We start from the raw sequence: 22,634 nt of genomic DNA on the forward strand, positions 1-22,634 counted from the left end.
CCTGGCTGCTCTCCAGCCACTCTGTCCCCAGCCTGTAGTGCTGCTTGGGGTTGTTGTGGCCAAAGTGTAGAACCCTGCACTTAGCCGTGTTAAATCTCATCCAACTGGCCTCTGCCCACCCATCCAGCCTGTCCAGGTTTTGTTCTCATGGAATGCTTTCCAAAGCCTCTGACAAAGACCTCTACTCTGATAAACCAACCTGCCAGCCCCCAATTAAATGATGACTAGAAAGAAATAACACAGGATCTCAGGATGCATCTCTCTTACCTAACCTGAGTTGCTTCAACGATAAACATTTAGTCAAAATCACTCATTTTGGTTCCCTCTGTAGTCAGTGGATAAGCAGAGAAGATCATCTCATCAATCTGCTGAACATGAGCCAGCAGTGTGCCCAGGAGGCCATGTAGCCCAACAGCATCCTAGCCTGTATCAGGAATAGTGTGACAAACAAGACCAGGGAAGTGCTTATTCCCCTGGATTTAGCACTGGTGAGGCCACACCTAGAGTACTGTGCTCAGTTTTGGGCTTCTCACTACAAGAAGGGCATTGAGGTGCTGGAGCAGGTCCAGAGAAGGGCAATGATGCTGGTGAAGGATCTAGAGACCAGGACTGGTGAGGAACAGCTGAGGGAACTTGGGTTGTTTAGTCTGGAGAAAAAGAAGCTGAGGGGAGTCCTCTTTACCCTCTACATTACCCTGAAAGAAGGTTGTAGCCAGGTGTGTGTTGGTCTCTTCCTAGTAACAAGCTGATAGGACAAGAGGAAATGGCCTGGAGTTGTACCATGGGAGGTTTAGATTGGATAGTAGAAGAAATTTCTTTACTGGAAGAGTTATGAAACACTGGAACAGGCTCCCCAGGGAGGTGGTTGAATCTTCATCCCTGGAGGTATTTAAAAGACATAGATGTGGTCCTAAGGGACATGGTTTAGCACCAGGCTTGGCAGAGTTAGTTAATGTTTGTACTCAATGATCTTAAAAATCTTTTCCAAAAGAAATTATTCTATGCAAACCATGCAGCTTCTCACACCTGCCTTGGGTCTTATTCAATGGGATCAGCACATTGGGGTGGCAAGGAATAAATTAGTCCAAATCTTTTACAGAGATACAGGTGTACATTTGCCCACATTCAATGTTATAGAGTGCACTTTTTGTCCACTGACTGTGCAAGACATGTCTTGCCTGTTCAAAATACAGCCAAAGTGTGGCTCTCAAGGTGCACTGCCTTCTGCCTGCACATTCTCCAAGAGAAGGAATAGAATGGAAGAGGAAGAATTTAACATACAATTTGAACCAAAAGCTCTAGCTATCCCCAGTAAAACTTGTTTCATAAAAAATTATTCTTAGGAACAAACTGTATGGTAGTTACTATGCACCAGAAAGTGGTTGTAAAATGATATACAGAAAATGTCTTCTCAAAGGAACGGGTCAAGGAGGAAGAGAAAGAAGAAATGCACACAGAAAACAGAAGCATCTGGCTTGTAATTTGATCTCATATCCAAGGGGTGGAAGAACCTAGAGGAAATTCATTTGGCATGGTGGTCCCTGGGGGTAAAGTGGTTTCTCCTTATTCTCCCCAAATGGCTCACATGCATTTTTGCTTGGAATCATAGAATCATAGAATCAGTCAGGGCTGGAAGGGACCACAAGGCTCATCCAGTTCCAACCCCCCTGCCATGGACAGGGACACCTCACACTACAGCAGGCTGGCCAGAGCCTCATCCAGCCTGGCTGCAAACACCTCCAGGGATGGGGCCTCAACCACCTCCCTGGACAACCCATTCCAGGCTCTCACCACTCTCATGGGGAACAACTTCTTCCTCATGTCCAGTCTGAATCTCCCCACTTCCAGCTTTATTCCATTCCCCCCAGTCCTGTCACTACCTGATATCCTAAAAAGTCCCTCCCCAGCTTTCTTGTAGCCCCCTTCAGACACTGCAAGGCCACAAGAAGGTCACTTCAGAGCCTTCTCTTCTCCAGACTGAACATCCCCAACTCTCTCAGTCTGTTCTCATAGCAGAGGTGCTCCAGCCCTCTGCTCATCCTCATGGCCCTTCTCTGGACATGATCCAGCATCTCCATATCCCTCTTGTAATAGGGGCACCAGAACAGTACTCCAGGTGGGGTCTCACCAGAGCAGACATGGTGCTTCATTAGGCACAATTTCCTGCTGTCAGCAGCATCTGTGCAGAATGCCCCAGTTTACTCCAGTTTACCTGCCAGAGTGCTGCCATCAGCATCAAAAACAGAGGCAAAAAAAAGTCACAATTTGTGCTCACACCACTCTGTCTTCCCTCTGCTGCAAGAGTTGCTCATCTAGGAAAAAGGGATTTGTAGAGTCTAATTCCTTCCAGTCACTGCTCCAGATGTCAGCTATTGAGAGCAGTAATGAGAGAAGACATCTTTTTAAGGAAACAAAAAAAAATATATAATCTCAGGCCTGAAAAATTTTATCTTCTGGTTTAGCTGTCAGCATTGCATTGAAGAGTGCTCAGGTTGTCACATTAGGCCTTGTTTCCCAGAAGACATTTCCTGCAAAGATGGGACATGTCCCAAGGCTCCCATCATCCTGCCATTGCTTCCTCCCTGCAATGCCCAACAACTTTTGCTTTGCTGTAGTGGTGAAGAGAAGACTTAGTATTGAAATATCCTGTTCTTTCCTCATTAATCCAGAGACTAGTGATACCAGATACCAATAACACTCCTTCCCAAGCAAAACATGAGGAATGAACTTATCTTAAAAAAAGAAAATGAACAAAGATTATGCAGGAAATGTCATACTGCAGCTCCATGTGTGTGAACTAAGCTAGGGAAAGCTTAGAGTGGGATGGAAGAACAGCAGAGGTGCAGAGGTTGTTCCAGTCTTTCTCCTTACTAAAACCAAAACCAAAAAGCAAACAAGCAACCAACCCTCCCTCCCCCCCAGAAAAACCCCAAATAAACAACTCCAAACCCAACAGCAACAACAAAACCCCCAACAAACAAAATCAAACAAAAAACTAACAACCAACAACAAACAAGTAACAACAACTACAAGAACAAAGCACCAAGAGGAGGAAGGCTGAAAGGAGGTTTGATACTGCTGCTACTGCCCACAGGAACTCCATCAGCCCTGAGAAATTCAACTTGCCTCTGTCCCTGAGCTAGTGATGAACTTGGCCTGGATTTCCTTTGCAAACTTCCTCTTCACCATCCCCTCAGAAAAGACAAGCCCCAGAGCTGTCACTGGGAGGACTCCATGCTGCCACAGCAAGGCTGCTGAAGCAGCATCTCAGGTTTCAGGGAAATACCAAATTTAACAGCTGAAGCAACAGGATTTGTCAGCACTCTGTAGCCTGTGATTTATTAGGGGCCAAACCAGACAGTCAGAGTAGTTCTTTCTAAATGTAAGCCTGTATGTATATTACGTCCATGTTTGCATGCATACAGTTATCCATGTGCTTCCATGAGCCATGTACTGCATGGGGATGAGTTGCACATCTTGGGCTCTCAACTCTGAATCTCCATGGCATGCTAATCTATGCCCTCCCTGACTGATAAATGCAGTGGCCATAAAATGGCAAAATATCACAAGGCTTTTCAGTTTATCTCCCTTCTTTCCTTTGCTCTTGTAGTTCACTTGGTAAGCAGAGTGCACTACTTTCCTTGTCTAACTTTCCTTGTCCCAATAACTTCTTTGTTTTCCCCAAAAGCCTATTGCATCAAGAAGGACAAGGAAGGAGGAAAAAAGATGCTTTCTCAGACTGTGATCTAGGAGAAGTCAGAATGTGCACACGTATCATAGAGTCTTTTAATATTGAGCCTTCCTTTTATTCATTATTAATTCCAACAGCCCACCCATAACGGTGCATTCAGTTCTCACATGACTCATGACACATCAAACCAGATAATACATTCATCAGGGGAGAAAATATCTGCCAGATGCTTTACAAGTCAAAAAAACCTACCTGGGTAGTGGATAACAGGCAGTGAGAAAGCTGTGTATCAATCAGGTTAGAGCAGCCTGGGAAGTACTGCCCTCTACAAACTGGAGTTTGAGATCAAATTTGACATCAGGTTACTAAAATGAGATCATTGTCTCCTCAGCTATTGACCACAAAAGGCCAAGAAATGGTTTAGGTTGTGAAGCTCAAGAGCATTACATATCTAGTCTGGCCACCCAGAAACACCTGACTGGAACACGTACAGTGCCATCAGGTTCTCAGAGAGAGAAACAGAGGAAAAAAAAATATGTGTAGAGAGTTGCATATGTCATCTTTGGTAACAAACAGCTTCTACCCTAACAAGCCAGGAAAACCAGCAGCAATTATCACCATTAAAAAGTTGGACCTTGGATGTTTAATACCATTTGGAAAATTCCATCTTTCCTCCAAAAATACACTCAGTGGAATAATGTAGAATCAGGCCAAAAGTTCTGTGAAAGCTCTTTGCTGCCAAATCCAGTGGTTTTCCCCTATTGTCCCCAAAATCATGATCTACATCTATTATGTGTTTTCATGGCTAATTCCCTTGCTTCCGGATGGAGGGCCAAGCCCAGAGAGTGGTGGTGAATGGTGCCACATCCAGCTGGCAGCCTGTCACTAGTGGTGTCCCCCAGGGATCAGTGCTGGGCCCCATCCTGTTCAATGTCTTTATTGATGATCTGGATGAGGGGATTGAGTCCACCATTAGTAAGTTTGCAGATGACACCAAGCTGGGAGCAGGTGTTGATCTGTTAGAAGGTAGAAGGGCTCTGCAGAGGGACCTGGACAGGCTGGACAGATGGGCAGAGTCCAAGGGCATGAGATTTAACACATCTAAGTGCCAGGTTCTACACGTTGGCCACAAAAACCCCAAGCAGTGCTACAGGCTGGGGTCAGAGTGGCTGAGAGCAGCCAGGCAGAAAGGGACCTGGGGGTACTGGTTAACAGCAGCTGAACATGAGCCAGCAGTGTGCCCAGGTGGCCAAGAAGGCCAATGGCATCCTGGCCAGCAGGAGCAGGGAAGTCATTCTGCCCTGTACTCAGCACTGGTTAGACCACACCTTGAGTACTGTGTCCAGTTCTGGGCTCCTCAGTTCAAAAAAGATGTTGAGATGCTGGAATGTGTCCAGAGAAGGGCAACAAAGCTGGGGAGGGGTCTGGAGCACAGCCCTGTGAGGAGAGGCTGAGGGAGCTGGGGGTGTTTAGCCTGGAGAAGAGGAGGCTCAGGGGAGACCTCATTGCTGTCTAAAACTGCCTGAAGGGAGGTTGTAGCCAGGTGGGGATTGGTCTCTTCTCCCAGGCAAGCAGCAACAGAACAAGAGGACACAGTCTCAAGCTGCACCAGGGGAGGTTTGGGCTGGATGTTAAGAAGAAATTCTTCACAGAGAGAGAGATTGGCCATTGGAATTTGCTACCCAGGGAGGTGGTGGAGTCACCATCCCTGGAAGTGTTTAAAATAAGCCTGGATGAGGCACTTAGTGCCATGGTTTAGTGGATTAGATGGTGTTGGGTGATAGGTTGGACTTGATGATCTTGAAGGTCTTATCCAACCTGGTTGATTCTGTGAATTGTGAACTAAAGCTCCAAATGTATGTCGGAAAAGACATCTTGATAAACAGGGAGAAGAAAAGGAAGCCTTCCCATGAGGGCTGGGAAGAAGCTAGATGTTTATAGTATCTATAAAAAAACTGACATATTTTTTGCAACTGAAATGGCAAGACCAAGTTTATCTAATAGGAGCAAGACTTGAAGCTGGCAATCTTCGTTTACAGCTCTCTACGTTTCAGGTTCAGATGAGAAGTCAAAAAGGAAGTACAGCCAAAAGAATTTTGACATTATTTGCTACAACTGGACCCAAAACAGCAGTGGGAGCTCCTGATCAGGTCAAAATGTAACTGTCTGTGAGAGGAAATACAGTTTTGACCAATGCAGTCTGACACTCAACAAATACAGTTCTTAATCCCACAGAGATCCGGTTTGTGTTTCAGTGAGCTGCCACATGAAAACCTCCTGCCCCTCCTGCCTGGTTCTTTTTTCTTCTAAAGCCCACCAAGGGGCTTTTTTGACAAACATTTTGCATTCTTAAATGACTAATGGCACAAAATGTGAAAGGGAGAAGATAGCTGAACACAACTGATAGGTTGGATAGGTTTGAGCTTGAGCTTGAGCTGAGAAAGCAACTGGACTGGTTACCAAAACAAGATTCCCAATAATTTCACTGGGGTCAGGATTCCTTTTCCATGCTGAAAAGCCATTTAATTGCTTTATCTGATTTCCAATACAATACAGGCCACAAAAGACCACTTAGAAATTCATGCAGCAACAGAAGGTTTGGATTTGTTCTTGTTTTGTTTCCTTTTTTTCCCCCTCTGTTATGTAAGAAAATTAAATTCAGCCATGCACTTCTAGATGTTATTTTTAGGGGGATTAGACATAATCTAGGACTCCCATATGGGGCAATTTCAACTAATGATGATTAAGCTGAGTATGCCTAAAGACAAAGTCATCTGGCAAAGAAGTAAGCAGTTGTGGGTGTGGAAGGAGAGAGAGAACATTTGTGATCTTGACCTGCTCCAGTTCACAAAGCTTTCCTATAGTAAATTAATGTTGAAAATCAACCCAGTAACACAGCTCTAAGTTTCCAAAATCATTTCCTTTTGAAGATCCTTTGTGGACATTTTTCACCAATGAGAACAGGTCTGAACTCCCAGTCTGAACTCGATTTTTAGCAAGGATCTCTGGTTTTCAATCATCCCAATGAATGAAGGCTTTCAGCTAAAGGTTTCAGGCTGTAATGTATTTCAGAGCATTATCCCAGGTCCACTTCAAGTACACACTGCTTTGGTGCATGGCTGTTAGCTTGGAGGGCAACCCCAATTCTTTCTTATGTAGTCTATAAATATTAGCAGGGAGGTTACCTTGAGAGATGAACCTTTAGGACTGAAGCATTTAAATGGTTTCTTGTCTTCAGATACACCATCTTCTGGCATCTTCTGACGTTTCTCAGCAGCTTCAGCCCTTCTCCTTTCAATCTCTTCTTTCATCCTCCTCTTATCCTCCTTAAAAAATAAATAGCAGCTCTCACTTTTCTTTCAGGGACCACGTCACCATTATTGCAACCCTGCAAATACTTACCACATTTTCTAAGAACAGATTTTTCTGTCACTCAAGAAAAAGGTCACTGGCCTATCTGAAATCTAGCAATATATTGCTGCTAATCCATCACAGTGTTCAAGCAGCAGGTAAGGCAGTTAGTCTGTGCTGCTTTTGTGTCTCCTTAGAGTGAGCTCAGCAGGTTTATTGCCATGCAGTGCCACTTCAAGAGAGAAAGAAAAGCACATATATGAAAACACTCAGGTTCAGTTTTCTACATCTTCATGTATCATCATTATGCTGTTCTTCAGTCCACCTACTCTGGGACTTGTTGTGTCAAGGTTACTGTTTCACAAGGAAAAATCAATGGGTGCCCAAAATAGTGCAGATGAAATGCTTACAGGTTTCCCTCTTAAAGAGACAGCACATGTTTTCAGTTCAAAGCACAGCACTGTGTGCACTGGTCAGGAGGGGTCTGACCAGTAATGTACTGCACAAAATCAGTATCTATTGAGTTCTACTCTAAAGAGCTTAGCACAGCAAAGCAATTGGCATTCAGCTGACAAATACTATTGTTATAGAGAAGGGCAGATTTAGATTGGATGTTAGAAGCAAGTTCTTTACCATGAGGGTGGTGGAACACTCCAACAGGTTGCCCAGGGAGGTGGTTGAGGCCCCTTCCCTTGAGATATTCAAGGTGAAGCTCAATGAGGCCCTGAGCAACCTGATTGAGTGGAGGATGTCCCTACTGACTGCAGGGAGGTTGGAGTGGGTGACCTTTGGAGGTCCCTTCTGGCCCAGACCATTCTATGATTCATCTACCATTTGTCTTCTAAACAACTAAGATTCCTAAATGATGCACCAGAGATTTGGAAATTCTATTTATAAAGTCCCTTGGCAGAGGAAGTACAAGCAAAGAGATGTGTCTGGGTACTCAGAATTTAAAGAGACAAGAACACCTTCCTAAGAAGATCTAGCCCACAATACCTGGCTGTGACACGAGCCTTCCAGCTCATCTGCAGGCAATGAAATTTGACATGCAGTGTGTCATCCAACTTGAGTAACGTCAAAGCCACCCCAAATAAGTTAAGAACTCTGTGCCCCCAACATTTCAGACCTCCAGGAAGACCAGATGACATCCTGACTATTGAAGATGTAATTTAGAACTCTGTCTTTCCTGAGGCTAGAACTGTAACATTTCTTTATACCTGGAGAAGGCCAATCACATCCTGGGCTGCTTGAAAAGCAGCATTGCCAGCACATCCACAGAGGTGATTCTGACACTTTGATCTGCTCTGGTGAGACCTCACCTGGAGTACTGTGTACAGGTCTGGAGCCCTCCATATAGGAAGGACATGGACCTGATGGAGCCACAAAGGCAGGGCCGCAAAAATGATCAGGGGGTTGGAGCATCTCTGCTATGAGGACAGGCTGGGGGTGTTCAGCCTGGAGAAGAGAAGGCTCTGGGGAGACCTAATAGCAACCTTCCAGTACCTGGAGGGTACAAGAAGGATGGAGAGAGACTATTTGCAAAGGCCTGGCTTCAAACTAGAGAAGAGCAGATTTAGATTGGATGTTAGGAACAGGTTCTTTACTATGAGGGTGGTGGAACACTGCAACAGGTTGCCCAGGGAGGTGGTTGGGACCCCATCCCTGGAGATACTCAAGGTGAGGCTGGACAGTGCTCTGAGCAACCTGATCTAGTTGAGGATGTCCCTGCTGACTGCAGAGGGGGTTGGACTAGATGACCTTCGTAGGTCCCTTCCAACCCTTTTGTGATTCTATTTGATGATTCTACGACTGCACCTTTTACCTCATGTCCTCACCAAAGCATCTCTGTGATGTGGTCACTTGATATCACATATGGTGACCTTGCAGTTAAATCTGAAGGTTAGAAGCTGGGGTGGTTTTTAATGCTGGGTGGCATGTCTGACATCAAGGTCTGTTGAGACAGACCATCTCCTGATAGAGGCTGAGCAACAGCGACACCCAGAAGAGCAGACAGCCCAGAGGGCTCAGATAAAGGATGTAAGGTGAAGTACAGTCACAGCAGCCATTCCCACACAGCAACAGCAGATCCAAGAAGGAGAAGCAAGCTTTGGCCTATATGCTTGGCTTTGGCTTTGCCTTGTTACTTGCTCCTTCTTCACCTTTTAGCCAGTCTCCCATGGCTTCATTCTGTTCCATACAGACCCAGTGGCCTCCAGCCCCATCAACTTCTTTGCCTAAATGTGTGTGCGTGCAGACACTGCTACAAAGAGTTATCAACTAATGCAAGGCCAGTAGAAGTAAAGTAGTGACAACAAAAGAACAAAACCACACTCCAGTGCTTCATATTTAAGACTTACCTCCTCTCTGGCTTTTCTTTCAGCTTCCTCCTGCTTCTTCTTCTGTTCCTCTTCTTCCAGGATCTTCCGGCGCTCCTCCCGCCTTTTCTTCAGTTCATCCAGCTCTGCTGCTGCCTCCTGCTGCTTCTCCTTCAGCTTTGCTTCCTCAGCATTCGCAATCCCTTTCAAACTGGAGCGGCTACAGAATCACAGAATCACAGAATTATTGAGGCTGGAATAGACCTCTGAGATCATCAAGTCCAGCCTATGATCCAGCACCACCACATCAGCTAAACCATGCCACCAAGTGCCACATCCAAGCTCTTCTTAAAGACCTCCAGGGGTGACAACTCCACCACCTCCCTGGGCAGTCCATCCCAGTGCCTAATCAGTCTTGCTGTGAGCAAGTGCTTCCTAATGTCTAACCTAAACCTCCCCTGGTGCAGCTTCAGGCCATGCCCTCTTGTCCTGTCACAAGTTGCCTGGGAGAAGAGCCTGACCCCCACCTGACTACAACTTCATTTCAGGTAGTTGTAGAGAGTGATAAGGTCCCCTCTAAGGGGCCAGGAAAGAAATGAAAGGGAAGGTGACACACCACAGGTTTTCCCTTCTTGGCCAGGGCCACCCACTGCCACGTGCTCACCAGCAATCAAGAGCCTGGCACTTAAAGATATTGCATTATGACATCTCTTTCTCCTTGCAGCAGGCCAAGACCATCTTCATCAGGGGACAGTAGGCTGGGACACTACAAGGAGTACCTCTCCCATGTGCTGCGAGTGAGGAAGGAGTCACTCCTGTACTTGCGTGCACAGGAGCTGCAGCATCCTGCCTAAGAACTCAGGCCACTTCCACATTCAGTAACTAAGCCTGAAATATTTAACATCTCATGTGACTTCAGCAAGAGATATCATACCCCTGTGGTATACAGTAAACTGTTCCCTTATTTTCCTCTGCCTCCCAAACTCCTCTATTTTCAAGAGATTCTGGGAATCTCTATTCCCTACTCTCACAGGATCACAGGCTCACAGGATGTTAGGGATTGGAAGGGACCCCTGGAGAGCATTGCGTCCAACACCCCTGCCATAGCAGGATCATAGAATCCAGCACAGGTCACACATGAATACATCCAGATGGGTCTTGAAGGTCTCCAGAGAAGGAGACTCCACAACCTCTCTGGGCAGCCTGCTCCAGCACTCTGTGACCCTCACAGTGAAGAAGTTCCTCCTTACGTTGAGGTGGAATCTCCTGTGCTGTAGTTTATATCCACTGCTTCTTGTCCTATCCTGGGTGCAACTGAGCAGAGCCTGTCCCCTCCCTCTTGACCCCCAGCCCTCCAATATTGATAGACATTTATTAAATCCCCTTTCAGTCTCCTCTCCAGACTAACCAGCCCCAGGGTTCAACATTGGGAGATCAGTATTGAGATGCTGGGTGGAGGAACTTTCATAAGCACCTCTTGGGTGCTAAGAAATGAAGTTGGTTGCCAGCTTTCAGACAAGGAAAGGAAAGAGCCAAAAAATGCAAAAACAATGTGGAACAAAACCACAAACAAACAAAAAGCTACATTATGCCATATTTAGGACTTCTGCAGTCCTGTATGAAAATAGGGAGGAAGGCTGATGGTAGGGAAGATGACGAGGAGAAGCCATAAAAATGGGGCTTTACTCCATATTTCTCTGACTGGTTGATGTAGACAAGACATGGAGAAGGTTTTTCTTTAGCCTCCACTACCCTGTTTTCTTCTCAGTCCTCATCACTGAGAGTTAGCCAAGCTCCATGCTTCCTAACTGATAAGTTCACGTGAAAGCAAGAAGACAGTTGCAAACCAAGCCCAGCAACGTGGAGGCAGTTCATTAGAAAACAGGCCAAGAGCCTTAATTCATACCTAATAACCCAATGGACATTGGAGACTTTGCTGAGGTTATCAACCAAAGTCTTCTAATTCAGTGGATAGAAGGCTATTAGACTCCTTCCCACATTTGGGAAAGAGAAGAAGAAAAACAGAAAAAGATTAGGAAAAAAAAACAAACAAAAACAAAAACAAAAAAAAAAAAAGGAGTGGAAACTCAATTCTCCATCTTGCCACTAAGACCTTTCTCCCACAGGAAGTAAAGCAAATGAAAACACAACAAAAGTATTTTTAGAGAACCATTCTCATGTTATTAATGATGTGACCCAAGTCATGAAGCAGGACAGTTCTGAGCAAGGCTGATTTCCTGCTATTCCATCTCCATCTCTGCCATTTGGCCTTAGGTCAGGCTGCCTCCAGGGACTTTTGAGTTGTATCTTATTTTGAGAAAGTTTGTTTTTCCCGGAAGAATCATGAAGGGAATGCTGAGATACAACAGAAAGTCCCATCAGCCATGCACAGATTTCTCAAAGTGCCTGGAGAGCTTAACCTTTTCTTTGTCTGTGTCAGTGTAAAAGAGGAAGAGAGGTGAAGAAGAGGGAAAAAATAATTAGATTTCTAACCTATTCATTCCTGGTTTTCTGCTAAAAGGAAGAACTTCTGCTCTGCTTCATGTATCCCCTCCTTTTAACAGGGAGAATCCTTTTTTAATATACTATTGACTAGAAATATACCTTCACTAAATTTCCCAAGATAGCCATAAAATAAATACTTCCTTGAAAGGAAAAATAAAAATTTAACTGTGAGATAGCCTATAAAAAGACCTCTCCCCCCCCTCCAAAAAAAAAAAAAATTAGAATGTTTTGGCTAGAAAAGGTTTCACCTAAGTGAATAATCACTTTTACAGGGAAGCTATTATTCTCAGAGTTTGCTTTGAAATCAAGAGAGAAGTGCTTAGGAAAAAAAAATTCCCAGCAAGAGTGGTCAGGCATTGGAATGTGCTGCCCAGGGAGGTGGTGGAGTCACCAGCCCTGGATGTGTTTAAAGGTGGTTTGGATGTGGTGCTTGGGGATATGGTTTAGGGTTGAAGCTTGTAGGGTAGGGTTCTGGGTTGGACTTGGTGATCCTGAGGGGCTTTTCCAGCCTGAATGTTTCTGTCATTCTGTGATTCTTTCAAGAGTGGACTGTGGACTGGGCCATGCTGCATATTGATAAGGAGTCTGATTAAAGGCAGGTGGATAATTGAAAGTAGGTTATTTCAGTAAAGGTGGAGATTTGTTTTAAAAAAATTAGAGAACCCAAAATCTGAGCTGCTGTCGTTATTGGCCTCTGTGTAGATCTCAGAACTCTGTGTCCTTCAAGGAAGGAAAGCCTCAGCAGAGAAAAAAAAGCAGCCACTTGTCTCTAGTGAGGGTGCAAGGCTATTTACATCTGCTTTCTGTGCTTCATTTTGTTACCGCAACAAAGTGGGGACAGCTTGTTAGAATATAGACCAAGAGCCTTAATCCATACTTACAACCCAGTGAATGCTAGAGCCCCTGCTGATGCTACCAAACCAAAAGTCTTCTACTCAGCTGCTACAAGACCATTAAGCAGAGACCCAGGAATGGTCCCCTGCTCCGCTACAACATGAGCAAACCCAGTGCTTACTTGGAACTTACCCAAAAGCATTCTCAGTAGGTTTAAGTTTTGGGGCAGTGAGTTCACGTTCTCCGTTCTGTGCCTTCTGTTCAGGGACTCCCTTCTTACGATCCCAGATGCTTTTCATTTCCTCTTTGGGTGCTTTTCCTTTATCCTGGTCATCTTTCACCTGCTCAGGAGATGCCATAAATCATAGAAGAAGCATAAGGGGAAAATAAAAAGATGAAGTCATGATGAGGAATTCTCAATGGCAGCTGATTTCTTTATATTAATGATAAACTAAGCACCTCTATTTCAGATCTGTTTGTGCTTTATCCAGAAGTAGTCTTTAAAGCTCTCAACTCTAAACAGCCACCACTCTGCTGTCCTGATATGGATTCAAGATGAAAACATCTTGAATAATGCTATCAGTCTGCTGTGAAGGTTTGTTGCAGCCATGGGACTACACTACCAGGGTGTTTCATTATGCAGCTGCACCCCACTGAGGCACCCCAACCCTCTTCCCTCCCACTGCAGTATCATTCACCTGTTGCCTGCTAAGACTCTGGGCTGCAAACTCTTTGGGATTAGTCTTGTTGATAGATTCTTGGTATAAGGATTAGGGCATTGGGATTAGTCTTGTTGATAGATTCTTGGTATAAGGATTAGGGCAATCCAAAATAATATTCATTGATTGTCAAGTTTGCTCCACAAAGTTCACATCTTTCCAGCATCATAGCAGATGGATACTTCAGTATTGCAATAATTTGTAGCAGAGTAAAATTTAGCCTGACAGAAGTCCCAGTCCTACCAGGGGCTCGCCATGGATAGTGTTATCAGACATGGAGGTTTAACCTTATGAAGAAGCAAATGTTCTCTCTGAGAACACTAGAGCAAAAGTTCCCTTAGAAAGCTTTGTCCTGTGGTTCTTAATAGTAATCATGTACTGGCTGGGCAAGGAGTGGCTCAAGAGAAGTCTGGAGGAGAAGGCCTTGGGGGTTTCAGTTGGTGACAAACTTAACACAAGCCAGCAGTGGTCACTGGCAGTCCAGAATGCTGGGCTGCATCCAAAGCAGTGAGAGCAGCAGGACAGGGAGAGGATTCCCTCCCTCTGTTCTGTTCTGCTGAGGGCCCACCTGCAGCATTGCATCTAGTTGTGGTGCCTCCAACAGAAGAGGGACATGGAGCTGATGGAGTGGGTCTGGAGCAGGCCACAAAGGTGATCAGACAGCTGCAGCACCTCCCCTATGGACACAGCCTGGAGAGTCGGGGTTGTTCAGCCTGGAGAAGATAAAGCTCTGGGGAGACCTTAGAGCAGCCTTTCAGTACCTGAAGGGAGCTGTAAGAAAGCCAGGAAGGACTTTTTACAATGGCTTCTAGTGATAGGACAGGAAGGAATAGGTGAAAGCTGGAGGGGGGCAAGTTTAGACTGGGTATTAAGAAGAAATTATTTCCAGTGAGGGCGGTGAAACACTGGAACAGATTGCCCAGGGAGGCTGTGGATGACCTCTCCCTTGAGGTATTTCAAGGTTAGGAAGAGGACATAGTCTCAAGCTGCACCAGGGGAGGTTTAGGCTGGATATTAGGAAGAAATTCTTCCCGGAAAGAGAGACTGGCCATTGGAATGGGCTGCCTAGGGAGGTGGTGAAGTCACTGTCCCTGGAATTGTTTAAAATAAGCCTGGATGAGGCACTCAGTGCCATGGTTTAGTTGATTAGATGCTGTTGGGTGACAGGTTGGACTAGGTGATCTTGAAGGTCTTTTCCAACCTGGTTAATTCTGTGATTCTGTGATTCCATTGGATGAAACCTTGAGAGCCTGGTCTAGTGGGAGGTGTCCCTGCCCATGGCAGGGGTGTTGGAACTAGATGATCTTTAAGGTCCCTTCCACTGCCAGTTTTCCTTCAGAGCTATAAGCATGAAGTGTTTATCAGTACCACAGATTGCCTGAGCACAGGATCCTGGGTCATGGCTAGACACTGAGAAGAGAAGGAAGATACGAACTGATTTAAGGTCTTTATCCTCAGGTAGAATTAACCCCACTCAGAACACCACCCTAAGTAAACTTTTGACAGCAGCAGATGAAACATTTGCCTCTGAAATGGCCTTTGTTTGGTTGGGGCTTTTCCCAGCTCTACAATGCTGGAGGAAGCAAGAAATACCTCCTTGTGAAAACATTTGTATGAAGACTTTTAGCAAAACAATACTTTTGTCCTCTGGAAGGCTGTTGCCATCCTCTTTGCTAACTAGAAAGGCAAAGAAGTGCCATAGCAGCCCTGTCTGCAGCACAACTGCTTTTACACCTGGAAACAAAAAGCTAACACACACACACACACACACACTACCCCAGATCAAACAAGATTGCTGTCTTTCATCATCAGAGAGGAACTTCTCGAGAGGTAATATCTTTTCCAAGAAAAAAAGGAGCTCAGAGTCTTCAAAGACAAGATTCTCCTAAGGCACTGAACTAAGCTGCAGAGTGAAGTCCCAAAGTCAGCCTCTGACTTCACCTGAGGCCCAGGTTCCTTGCTCACAGAAACTGAAACAGCTGCCAGTGCCAAGATGATATTCACTGCAAGCACACTGTGGGTGGTTAAACTACTTGAGCAAATTTGCCACTGGTGAGAGATGTTGGACACAATCCACGGAGGTATTTGCTCTGTCCTGAAAGCAGGCAGCAGCAGTGCAGGCTTTTCATAACATTCTCCTGCCAATCAGCTTTAGCCATGACCTGGCAGATGAGCCCTGACTGAAAAGAGGGTAGTTCAGTTTCTGTGGGCATCATTCTTTAGGCATGATGCTGTAACTGCTAGCAAACAAAGCCATTATTACTACCAGCCTCAAGGAATGGCTTTCTGTTTTCTAGGAGCTGACATGAGACAGCGAGGGCTCTTCACTGAGCCTGACCAATGTCATCAGACAGGAACATCTTTGGAGGGGTCCCAAATCTGGGCAAGACTGTAGCTAGTGGTTGTGTTTACAGCCAAAATCTTTCCTGCCTATTAGCAATCTCCTAATCACTGCAAAAACCTTTGCTGCCTGCTAGCAATCTCCTAACCTATGAGTCCCAGTCAGAGTGAGAGTGAAACTGGCCATGCTGATTGTGACAAGATTTCTTGTGCCAGGATCCCTACGCTGGAATTTTGAGAGCATAGGATTTCCTTTCATGAGATTTTCATAAAGGCCTTTCTAAGTCTCATTAAAAAGCCAAAACTTCCAGCTGCCTGAGGTGTTAAAAGTCCACTAGGGGTGGGAGTGGGAATATTCTAAACAAGATTGTTCAAAAATTAGCAGATTAGGAAATAGCATTTCAGAACACCCAGTAGGATTTATGGACAGAAGCAGACAGCGTGCACTTGCAGCCAAGAAGGCAAATTGCATCCTGGGCTGCATCAAAAGATGTGTTGCCAGCAGATCCAGGGAGGTGATTCTGCCACTTTGCTCTGCTCTGGTGAGACCTCAGGTGTACAGGTCTGGAGCCCTCAATATAGGAAGGACATGGACCTGATGGAGCCACAAAGGGAGGGCAACAAAAATGATCAGGGTGTTTGGAACACCTCTGTTGCGAGTACAGGCTGAGGGAGCTGGGGGTGTTCAGCCTGGGGAAGAGGAGGCTCAGGGGAGACCTTATAGCAGCCTGCCAGTACCTGAAGGGAGCTACAAGAAGGCTGCAGAGAGACTGTTTGCAAAGGCCTGCAGTGACAGGACGAGGGGCAATGGCTTCAAACTAGAGAAGAGCAGATTTAGATTGGATGTTAGGAGTAAGATCTTTACTATGAGGGTGGTGGAGCACTGGAACAGGTTGCCCAGGGAGGTGGTTGATGCCCTCCCCTGGAGATATTCAAGGTGAGGTTGGACAAGGCCTTGGGCAGCCTGATCTAGGATGTCCCTGCTGACTGCAGGGAGGTCAGGCTGGATGAGCTTTAGAGGTCCCTTCCAGCCCAGCCCATTCTATGATTCTATGGTGATGTGTCTGCATTTGAGAAAACCATTCATGTAGCATGGCCTCTTTTTAATCAAGATTACAAAACAAGATATTACAGTTTGGGGGCCAAATCCTTCTCTTACTGATTTTAATGCCACAACAGCAAATGATCAGCACAGAGCCAGAAACCATTGTGACCCTTTCCAAAGGCAGGAAACAGGAAAAGTACTTTCCCTTGTCTCAGTGCTTCCCTAAATTAGAGGCTAATTCAGCTTCTGCTGAATTCAGTACAGACTACACTAGGGAAGTTCTTCTACCTCTCTACTCTGCCCTGGTGAGACCACACCTGCAATACTGTGTCCAGTTTTGGGCTCCCCAGTTCAAGAGAGACAGAGACCTGCTGGAGAGAATCCATTGGAGAGCTACAAGGATGCTTAGGGGACTTGAGCCTCTCCCCTATGAAGAGAGACTGAGAGCCCTGGGGCTGTTTAGTCTGGAGAAGAGAAGGCTGAGAGGGGATCTGATCAATGTCTACAAATATCTGAGGGGTGGGTGTCAAGTAGAGGGGGCCAGGCTCTTTTGGGTGGTTCACAGTGATAAGACAAGGAACAATGGGTTCAAAATAGAACATAGAAGATTTCACCTCAACATGAGGAGAAACTTCTTTCCAGTGAGGCTGACAGAGCACTGGAACAGGCTGCCCAGGGGGGTTGTGGAGTCTCCTTCTCTGGAGGCTTTCCAAACCCACCTGGATGTGTTCCTGTGCAGACTACCCTAAGTGATCCTGCTCTGGCAGGAGGGTTGGACCTGATGATCTCTGGAGGTCCCTTCCAACCTCTGATACACTGTGAGACTGTGTGTGTGATACACTGATTCCACCCAGAGCAGACAGGAGATATTACCTGAACTGAAAACAGTTCACATGCTCTCACAAATCAAGTTGAGGCAGAAAATAGCCAAAAGCTAATTTTCAAGTTTGTTTCTTTATACTTTAATCTTTCTGTGCACTGCCCCTTTCCAGTCAGGGTGTTATGCTAATATCTGAGAGCTGAGATGTCTAACTCCAGAGTCTGAACACCGTCAGACCACAGCAAAGCTGTTGCTGAGGTCAGGGCTGTTTGGCAAGTCTGGGCTCAATTACTTGGTGACTTAAAAGCTGTGGTCATCTGGGTCTAGGGCTTCCACTGAGAGCCAACTACCATACCCAGATACCCTGAGAAAAGCAACTGTTGCAGCACATCTAGCCAAAGTGGAAGCAGGAAATGCCAAGAGTCTCACATCATGAGAAAGAATGTTCTTACGAACTTTTCCAGGCCACTTTGGAGAACCAAAAATTGTTGGGCAGTTCAGAAAAGCAGACAGATTTTGCATGCTGGTTTGGTTAAAACTTGAACTTTGAGGGCCAGCTCATGGTCACAGTAAGAAAGGAACACATGCTTGTGTTGCATAACTGCAGAAACAGAATCTGCTTGCACAGATGCACTTCAGACTCTTGTTCATGATACACTTCCATTCTCTCTCAGCTGCGTGTGTGGTTCAGAAACGGGCCTCACTCAATAGGTGTGTCCTGGAAAGAGTGGAGATGGGAGCCTAATCTTGACTTGGTTTGGAGTCTGAGACTGTCAATTTTTCTTCAGAAGACAAGAAGTACCAACAGAGATTTTTGAAACTGAGCAAAATATGTTGAATGCTCAGCTTGCTGCCCAGGCAGAAGATTTACCTTTCAGTGGGTGGGTATTCAGCTTTGCACCAAAAGTGGGACTCTTAAATTGTCTCAGCTCGAGCATCTGACACTAGAATCACTTTTAAAAGTCTCAATTTCCTGCAATAATATAGCCCTGTTTAAATATTTTAAAGCATGATGGGACCTCCAGTGAGAGCTGATGGAGCTCCACATAAACACAAGCAGAATGGTTCTGTGTTAAGTCCCCTCCCTAACCCCCAGTCAATATTTGTGGTCAGTTGCAGCCTTCTTTATAAACTTACTTGTAATATTCAAATATTGTGTGCAACACTGAATACTGCAAGCTGATTTTGAACTCTAAATATAATCTGTCCCTCAATTTCTGTACAGCTCTTTCCTCTGCTTTCACAATTGGTGAGATTGTTTGGTTTTTTCTAAACCTCTTTTCTCAAGCATCTCCATTAGGTCTCATTTAACTCTTCCACTTTCTAGAAAAACTAATTTTAGTATTGTCAACCTCTCTCCTTGTTCATTAAGAACCTTTCCTCCAATCTTCTTCAGAACTTCCTGCATTGGGTCAAGGCAATCCCAAGCACAAATCCAGGCTGGGCAGGGACTGGCTGGAAAGCAGCCCTGAAGAAAAGGACTTGAGGGTGCTGGTGGATAAGCTCAACATGAACCAGCAGTGAGCACAGAAAGCCAATCACATCCTGGGCTGCAGCAAGTGAAGTGTGGCCAGCAGGGTGAGGGAGGTGATTCTCCCCCTCTGCTCCACTCTGGTGACACCACACCTGGAGCACTGTGTCCAGTTCTGGAGCCCCAGTTACTAGAAGGATCTGGATGTGCTCCAATGTGTCCAGAGAAGGGCCACAAGGATGATCAGAGGGCTGGAGCTCCTCTGCTATGAAGAAAGACTGAGAGAGTCGGGGCTATTCAGTCTGGAGAAGAGAAGGCTCTGAGATGACCTTCTTGTGGCCTTCCAGTATCTGAAGGGGGCTACAAGAAAGCTGGGGAGGGACTTTTTAGGCTATCAAGTAGTGACAGGACTGGGGGGATGGAACAATACTAGAAATGGGTAGATACAGATTGGATGTTAGGAAGAAATTCTTCACCATGAGAGTGGTGAGACACTGGAACAGGTTGCCCAGGGAGGTGGTGGAAGCCTCATCCCTGGAGGTTTTTAAGGCCAGGCTGGATGTGGCTCTGAGCAACCTGATGTAGTGTGGGGTGTCCCTGGCCATGGCAGGGAGGGTGGAACTGGATGATCCTTGAGGTCCCTTCTAACCCTAACAATTCTGTGATTCTGTGATTCATTTGCCTTTTCAGTCTCAGGTGTATCTTACTCAGAATATGATACCTTGGACAATCAAGCCATGACAGTCAAGCCATGTGGCATGATTTGCCTTCCTCACTCTCTGAGGTTGAGCTAAGCATTTACAGTGTGTTCCAAATTAATCCAACAGTTAAGGCCCTTGGACTGGATCCTCTACCATCCTCAGTGCTCCCAAGCAGATGTACAGGTAGCAAGCTGCCTGCTACTAGATCTCTGTGCTCTGGCTCCCTTTAAGCCACACAGACCCAGCTGAACCCAGATAGGTCAAAACCTCCAAGGCATTGATCAGCCTCAATGTCTGATTAGACTCAGGGGCTATTTTGATACCTGATGCACTGAATCAAATGCATAGATGCTACAAAACATTGTGTCCAGCTGTAACCTGAAGAGTACATGGTCCTCAAGTCTCATTTACTTACCATACAGTAAAACACCATGGCACCAGCTCCTGTGTTTACAGTGGAAATGCAATGCAGTAAATTTTGAAGATTTTTCTCTTTAAAACAAAATAAGAGTCTTGGGTATGCAAAATTGATATCATGGGGCATTGCAGTTTTGGGGGAAAATCTTTAGTTAAGGCAGTCAGTTGGCCAGAGGGTCTAGATTATAATGATTTAAATTATTGTTATTATTGCAAGAGTAGGTCTCAGTCATAGGGGAAAAGTTCACAGTAAAGTGGGAGGACATCAGAGAAGGATGATTAGTTGTTGCAGTCCTGAAAAGTTCTTCTCTAGGGTGGAAACCATCATTGCATTCTTAACTGATCTGAGTTTCCTAAAATATTTTTTCCAAGACAAACAGGACTTGGTTCTAAAGCCCCCAAAGAACAAAATACTTCAGCATTTATTTCACGTTAAGCACATAAGTAGCTTGACCCCTGTTTACTTCAGCAGGGTTAACCATGCTCTGGAAGTGAAGCAGAGACTGAAGTATTCTGCTGAACAAGCAGCTTTCAATTCCTTCTGTTAAGGTTTCCCTACAACATCTAAGTGAGTGGTTTACAAGTTACCTGATCTTTTTTGGAGGTAGGTTGGAGCTTCTCATCCAGCAACTTTTCCTTTTTAAGGTCCACTTTAATCTCTATTTCTTCCCCCTTTGTTGTTGGGTTTTTAATGATTATTATTTTTTTTTTAAATAGGAAAACATCACACCTGTTTGCACTTTTGCTTCTTCACACTGTGTTCATTTACCAGTCCTGTGTGCAGCCACATCTCCATCCCGTGCTGCTGTGCCCACATCTCCGTGCGCAGCTGTGCTCCCTCCACCCTCTCCAAATGCTCTCCTTCCCCCATCTGGGCCTTTCTCTTTTGCTTGGCTTCATGCTTTCACGTTCCAGCAAAGCCCTATCTGGTGACAGCATTTAACACACACGTTCCTCATGTGTTTTACCAGGTGCTCACAATATTGGGTGCCAGGATGCATATGGCTCCACCTCATGTGTTACTGCATTAAGCCAGTTTATAGAAGCTGAGGAGAAAAAAACAAAACAAAACAAAACAAAAACAAACAAACAAAAAGGCAGCAAAAGGAACATGCAGAGGTCTGAACGTGCAAGGTTTCCTTTGAATGATGGAGTGAGGTCAGGCATTATTGGTGAGCAAAAGTAAGGAGCTCTACATTCAAAAAGAGAGAGGAAGACAGAGAGCATAGGTGTTAGTCACTTGAGTGCAGGAATAGATCTGTGAGGAAATTCCAAATGTGCTTTTTAAAAATTTTTTTTCTTGCATTACATTTCTCACAAACCACAGGTGGGCTTATTTTGGTGCAAAATGTTTACTGTACCTGCTTTATTAGGAAAGCTGCTTGAGGTTTTTCCTCTTGTGCTTTCTTCTCTTTTACCTGTTTCTCTTCTATTTTCTTTTCTTCCATCTTTTGTTTTTCCTGTAATTTCTCTGCTTCTAGCTTAGCCTTTTCCTCAGCTGCCCTCTTCTCCTCTTCTGCCTTAGCCTTCTCCCTTTCCTCAGCTGCCTTTCTCTCCTCTTCTGCCTTAGCCTTCTCCCTTTCCTCAGCTGCCTTTCTCTCCTCTTCTGCCTTAGCCTTCTCCCTTTCCTCAGCTGCCCTCTTTTCCTCTTCTGCTTTCTGTTTTTCCTCAGCTGCCTTCTTTTCTTCCTCTGCTTTTAACCTCTCTCTTTCTTCCGCCTCAAGTTTCTCCCTTTCTTCTGCTTGCTTTCTTTCCTCCTCAGCCTTTTCCTCATCCTTAAACTTCTCTTTATCTAAAACATCAGTTATGCTCTGCCCCCCTTCTGGCACAGCATTTGTATCATTCTCTGCTTTGTGTTCCTCTGCATTCATCGCTAGATTTTTTGTTTCTACTACCTCTCCCTTATCTGTAGGTTTTTCTGCTGTCGCATCTACCTGATTTTCCTCTACGGGGACCTCCTTGGGTTTCTCCTCCTGTACCTCCTCCTTGTCTTTCTCTTCTTTTTTCCCCTCTTCTTCCCCATCTTGCCTCCAGTTGTTCCTTTGGTATGATTTGGTAACCGTTTCTGTCTCCTCAGTCTCGTAGCGTCCTCGGCACGTTTCAGCCTTTTCCTCTTTTCCCGCGGTCTCGTTTTCTTCTGCGCCGGGCACTGCTTTCCTGCTGGGCAGTGACAAGCTCTCATCTGTCATCGTAGGGTCAAGTTCCTTCTGACGTTCCAGAGCTTCCTGCAGACGTTTCTGGCGCCTCTCCTCCCGTCTTGCCAGTCTCTCCAGCAGTGCAGCTTCATCATCTGCTCCCCTTGTGCTTGTAGCATGCTTGGGTTCCTCTTCTGCCACGCTACAGAAAAGTGACAATTTTGCATGAAAAGAAAATGACCTTTCTTACAACATACACACTGAGATCATTCCGTGGTTTGAAAACACAA

General features: G+C 45.3%; 1 protein-coding gene across 1 annotated transcript in view; it reads right to left on the reverse strand.

Moving 5' to 3' along the window:
- CALD1 (caldesmon 1) overlaps window positions 1-22,634 on the reverse strand; it is a 160,370-nt gene that overhangs the window by 16,819 nt on the left and 120,917 nt on the right. The window contains exons 4-8 of the mRNA XM_054386507.1: window positions 21,571-22,546; window positions 20,798-20,881; window positions 12,889-13,037; window positions 9,400-9,577; window positions 6,877-7,017 (exon numbers count right to left, since the gene is read on the reverse strand). Of these exons, the coding sequence (XP_054242482.1) occupies window positions 6,877-7,017; window positions 9,400-9,577; window positions 12,889-13,037; window positions 20,798-20,881; window positions 21,571-22,546 (1,528 nt within the window). The remainder of the gene's footprint in view (window positions 1-6,876; window positions 7,018-9,399; window positions 9,578-12,888; window positions 13,038-20,797; window positions 20,882-21,570; window positions 22,547-22,634) is intronic.

Source organism: Indicator indicator, chromosome 14, assembly GCF_027791375.1.
Source record: "Indicator indicator isolate 239-I01 chromosome 14, UM_Iind_1.1, whole genome shotgun sequence".
Classification (NCBI taxonomy): domain Eukaryota; kingdom Metazoa; phylum Chordata; class Aves; order Piciformes; family Indicatoridae; genus Indicator; species Indicator indicator.